At 41.3% G+C, this 5,437-nt stretch overlaps 1 protein-coding gene across 1 annotated transcript; it reads right to left on the bottom strand.

Moving 5' to 3' along the window:
• Window positions 1–1,747: 1,747 nt before the first annotated feature.
• Window positions 1,748–5,116, bottom strand: slc35g2b (solute carrier family 35 member G2b). Its single transcript, XM_031732580.2, has 2 exons — window positions 4,798–5,116; window positions 1,748–3,675 (listed from the first exon to the last, which is right to left on the bottom strand). Exon 2 carries the CDS (start codon window positions 3,647–3,649, stop codon window positions 2,399–2,401), a length of 1,251 nt encoding a protein of 416 aa, XP_031588440.1. The 5' UTR covers window positions 3,650–3,675; window positions 4,798–5,116; the 3' UTR covers window positions 1,748–2,398.
• Between the last annotated feature and the right edge of the window lie 321 nt (window positions 5,117–5,437).

The raw sequence follows: 5,437 nt of genomic DNA, 5'->3' as shown, positions 1-5,437 counted from the left end.
GCTAACTAGCCGCAGCTACACAAGCAGTTCAGATGCTCTCTGGGTCCCGCCTGCTGCCACGCGATTGGCTGAGGGAGAATCTGGACTCTGTGATTGGACAATGACACTGTCCGTTAATCCCACTGCAGCTGCTGGTGCTTTGCTTTCCCCTAAGCATTCGTCATGTTTTTCGTCTCTCTGAGGGTAAAGAATCGATCAAATCTCTACCACTGATAGACGTGTGTATGAAAAGAGAGATGGAATGTGAGTCTGACTATTGCATCACGTACTGTTTAATGTTTTGGTATCCAAAAGAAAGATAAGTAGTGAGAGGGACTTTAGCACAAGACCCAAACTATAATTTAGGCTAGTAAAAATTGATGTTCTGTAGTATACTTGCTAAAATAAAATACATTAAAAAAAATAAACAGGTGATACTATTTAGTGCAAGCTTGCCCTTCAGCAAGCATTACGTTAAGTGCTGCCTACGTGTTTTTAGTATATGACAACTGTAGTTATCTCGGGATTAATAAGCATTTCAAAGAAGTGCCCAGTCATCACCAACTGTGCAATACACAAAAACGAATCTACATAAAGTAACTCGTCATCCAATCCCATTCGGGCTCCACATGTGAAATGATGATACATCTATTAAACGTGTCTGTGGTGAAGAGACTTGCAGAGTAATTTGGAAGGCTGTGCAACTCGCTGCAGGATGCAATCTGTTTCCTGCTCAAACAGATGGGCCTGCCCTACATGTATTCTGTGATCTGCACCCAAAACGAGACTATAATACTGCATGTATAGTGGATTATAAACCCCACCTAATACTTCTCTTCACTTTTTAATATAAATTAGACTAATTAAAATAAAATATGGCATGGTGGAATGTGTTTTGAGTCATTTTCTTATTAGCTTGAGAAAGATTTTGTCCACATTTTCGCTGCAAATGGATCTAACTTGTTGTTTTAGTCATTTTGTATTTATTCAACAGTAGCAGATTGTCATTACACAGACGGATTTGATTTACTGCTTATATTGTTGCTGTAATAAGGGTATAATACTTGTACCATGACATTTATCACCTATTTGTGTGCAAAAAAGTTAATTAATCGATAGATTGTCATCAGCTGTGTACAGTTTCAGATCAATTTACTCCATCAATATGCTTTCATTTCTACTGCATACACAAAACATTAGCTTCCTGGCTTTCTGAAGTAAAATAATTTCCTAGCTCTAGCAGTCTAAGAAATGAAGCAGATCCTGAATGCCACCTGCTGGGCTATCAGTGAATCATGCGTTTGTGTCAGCTGTGAGCAAGCATCATCCCCTCTTTTCATCCACTCTGCATCCTCATTTTGTCCTTATTTCATTCCATTGCTGATGCTTTGCCTTGGGGAAACGTAGAGTTCAAGTTCGCTTGGTTTTTCTCAACAGAGAAAGGAGACGTCACTGGTGAGACACTGAATCACCCACTACAGAAAAAGCAGATGGTCTCACGCTGTCAAAAGGCGACTCTAATTCAATACAGTGCATCTGCCTCTGGGCATTAGTTTGATATGCATCTGACAGTAAACAGAAGCAGAATCCAGGGTTATAATCGCCAGTGTTAAATATCAACTAGGCGATGGGGCCAGAGCATACGTGATAGGGAGCAGGAACAACAAAACAACAGTTTGTGCACAAAATATAAGGAATTATAGACAAGATCTTTTATTTTTCAAAGTCACATTTGATCTCCAGTAAATTTGGAGTCTGTTTGTGATGTTCAATTTAGATTTAATAAGAACAATCTCACATAATGCCACAGCCTGCAGCCTATCACATAAAGGACATTATATTGTACTTTGTAGCTTTGCTGGCTCATCTGTAATTGTTTCTTTGAAGAAATGATACTGTCTTGGAAAGCAACAGCTTAGGAGCCACACAAATAAATAGCAGTTGTTTTTTTGTTTTTGTTTTTTTTTATATAAAAGGTTGGGCTGTTTTTAAAGTTCTTATTTTATTCCTTTTATGTAGCGTGACCCATCTCTGGGCTGACATTTACAGAGATACATCTTTGCTGATTTTACATTGACATTCACAAGACCAGATCCCACGTGGTCAATTTGATTTCAAATCTTTGAGCGTGGTAAAGCACACAAATCAAACAGATCATTTTCATGCCCAACATTTTGGCCAGTCACACAATTGATTAGACATTAAAGCAATACTACTGGGGCAAAGTGGTCACCATGTTATATCTGCCTTTTTTTTTATTATTTCCCACACAAATATTAAGACACCATTTTTTTTTATTAGTTACACAACTGGCACTCATTTGACAACACAACAATACAAAATCATCAGATGACGACCCAGACATTCTTTGAATTGTACAACCAAGCAACATTGTAAACAATTAGACTGACATCTAAATTCATTTGATGGGTGAGTCCAGGATCTCTTGGTAATCCTGCCGAATGGCTCTGCTCACCCTGTACAGCTTGACTCCCGTCAGAGTAAACACACTAATCATGATGACTAGGCCCCCGATGACGTCATAGACAGAGGGGATCATCCTCAGAACGATGAGCTGGAGAAACATGGCAACCACAATCTCCAGATGCTGCACAGTGCTCACTAAGGCTGGATGAAACTTATTTAGAGCATAGTAGACTCCGAGAAATGCCACAGTGGAGCAGATACAAATCCCAATTAAATAGCCCCAGGTCTCCGCATCCAGAGGAATGATGGGCTCCTGCATGATAAACATGGTGGAGGCGCCCCAAACTGTGCCCGTCCAGCCGAAGGTAAAGAGTGCGGTCCACATGCTGACCCGCTCCTTAATGGCCCTGTAGACGATCATGGAGAGGGCAGCAGTCATGCCGGCCATCACTGTCATTGTGTAGCCAAAGGCCTCCTTCCAAAACCCCAGCCTGGACTTCTCCTCATCTGCTACATTTGGTACCATAACCAGGCACAAGCCAAACACGCTTCCTACCACTGTGACCACATCGGTATAGCCCAGCCTCTCATCCAGCAGCAGGAAGGCTAGAATTGCACTGAAGACTGTGGTGGAGGCACGCCACATGATAGTGCCATTGCTAGGTGGTACTATGGCAAAGGATGTGTAAGCGCAGGTGATTGAGATTACGTTGCAGACACCGTAAAAGAAGAGACGCAGTCGATAGCCCTTGGGACCAAAGGGGGCTTCGTGGTAGTAGAAGACCACCAGGATGGACAGCACTTGGATCACGGAGCGGATGAATAGTAGCTCAAGAGAAGGAACTTTAGAACGGTCAGCTGCTAAACGAGTAATCAATGCCACACAGCCATGAGCCACTGCTGCCCCGAACAATGCCATCCAGGTTACCCTGGAGGCCAACACATTCGCCTCGCCAAAGCTGGCCAGCTGCCCCTCAACACCCTTGTCTCTTTGCACACTTGGCTGCTTAGGTTGGGTTTCCATGGTTCCAAAGAAAGTCCTGCCACCTTTGCTATCTGACACCAGTCTCTTCCCCACACTGGCTTCAGCGAAGGCGCCAAAGTCCTCAAAAGAGGGTGCATCGTCATAGCCCTCATCTCCAGGCTGAGGGAAGTGAGTGGCATATTTCACCGTCACTGTGTTGGGGTGAATCTTGACCCGCTTTTTTGATCCGTACTGAAGCGAAGATGAAGATATATCCATGTTGTATGGGCGTCAAATGGGGCAATCTGAAAAATGAAGTGAAATCCATTACAGTGTAACAGCAACCAAAGTGCAGTCAAGTATCTGGACTTAGTTTAGAGGTTTACATAATTTATCTCTCAGTATCCAAACCCCCGCACTCACACGCATCCAAAATACACATGTGCTGACACAAAAAAAATCTCTCACATTACCTCATCCCTGTTACCTTTTACCCTTCCAAGATTTACACTCGTGTTATTGCCTCTGTGTATATAGGCTGTGTATATCCCGTGTGAGCTCATATAAGCCAAGCAGCAAACATTGTGAGGCTGATGCAGTCTGATGGGGATGAAATTACATAACAGGGATCCACCAGGGGATGATATATGAATGTGGGCCACTTATGAGCTGAATGGAACTGCACACCATAAATAAGCAAATCCTGTAGCTATATAGGAGTGTGTGAAAGGGTTAAATGGAGGGGAAGAGTTTGAACCATTTCTATTTTGTTTTATACAGCACAAGGATTTAGCTTCAATAGCCAGTTACTGATTGTTAATATTAATTATAAAATATCATTTTCCAAGTGTAAAGCCTATATATATGTATATATACGATGAGTATAAAGTAGTGCCTCTGATGTTTTTTTTTATTAACTCTAAAATTTATTGTTACTGCAGCATTCATTTGGGCAATACACCGCACATCAAAACCACAAGGGGGCAGATAGGTACTCTTGTTTGCCGTCTCTCCTCCTCCTCTTGCTCCTCCTTTTTGAAATATAGATGAATATAACTTCATTACTGATAATTAACACAAGTCACACGTATATGAGGTAAAAAGGCTTAAAAAGCCTAAAGCATAAACAATGCTTTCTAACACCTACAGGACATTCATTACTTAACATTGTATTTTTAGCCGGCCAAACCAATTAAAGCGATTTATTTTCCACCGATGTACGAAACAATTTGATAAGAACGTGTTTTCAAACCGATAATTATTTGGTAGACTATCTTAAATGCCACATTTTTTCACGTCATTCAATCTCGTTGAAATCTAGTTAAATGTATATTTTGATACCTGAATTTTGACAAGCTCCTATGTGAGCCATTATAGCGCCAACTTAGTGTAGAGAGAGAAAAACATATTATCGGTGAACGTCTTACCTTTTTGGTGCTTAAATAGTTCCTACTGTTGCACGGATCCGGGTTTTTGTCATAAAAGAAGATTTTGTCGAATTTCTTGGTCCTTACATTCGCTCATCTGCAACTGCCATTTCTCCATCTTCCGTCTCAAGTGGTGCACCTTTTCTTTTTTCTTTTTTCTTTTTTTTTAAAGATGCGTGCTGCTTCGGTTTTTCGTTCTCCACTCTCTCGACGGACGCTGCTTCTGCCTCTGATGAAGCTGAAGCTGCTGTTGCCGAGGCGGGTGATGATGATGCTGATGCTGATGATGAAGTTGAAGGAGGGGATGGAGGAGAGAAGCAACTGTCACTGTCACAGCCAACGGTTACTCTTCCTCATTCTCCTCCTCGAGACTCCTTCCCACCTAGGCTCGCTCATATTCATCATCCCTCAGGGAAAAGGGAAGCGCGTCTGTCATTCATCATCATCATTTTCATTAGATTAAAACCCCCATCCACTTTAAGAGCAACATTTGAATTTCCTATGTGACTTAGTTATGGAGAGATGCAAGAAATATTAAAGTGCAACCAGGTTATTCTTATTCTCTTCTTTACAGAAATTTTGAACATGTATCACTTTTACTGCACAATATATAAATCAATTTATGTAATTATGGTATATT

The sequence above is a fragment of the Oreochromis aureus genome, linkage group 9, assembly GCF_013358895.1.
Source record: "Oreochromis aureus strain Israel breed Guangdong linkage group 9, ZZ_aureus, whole genome shotgun sequence".
Taxonomy (NCBI): Eukaryota; Metazoa; Chordata; class Actinopteri; order Cichliformes; family Cichlidae; genus Oreochromis; species Oreochromis aureus.
The sequence above is the reverse complement of the archived record's forward strand: the minus strand, read 5'-3'. Positions and strand labels throughout refer to the sequence as shown.

Excerpts from the sequence above, each read along its gene's own strand:
- slc35g2b (XM_031732580.2), bottom strand. The coding sequence starts at position 3,649 with ATGGATATATCTTCATCTTCGCTTCAGTACGGATCAAAAAAGCGGGTC.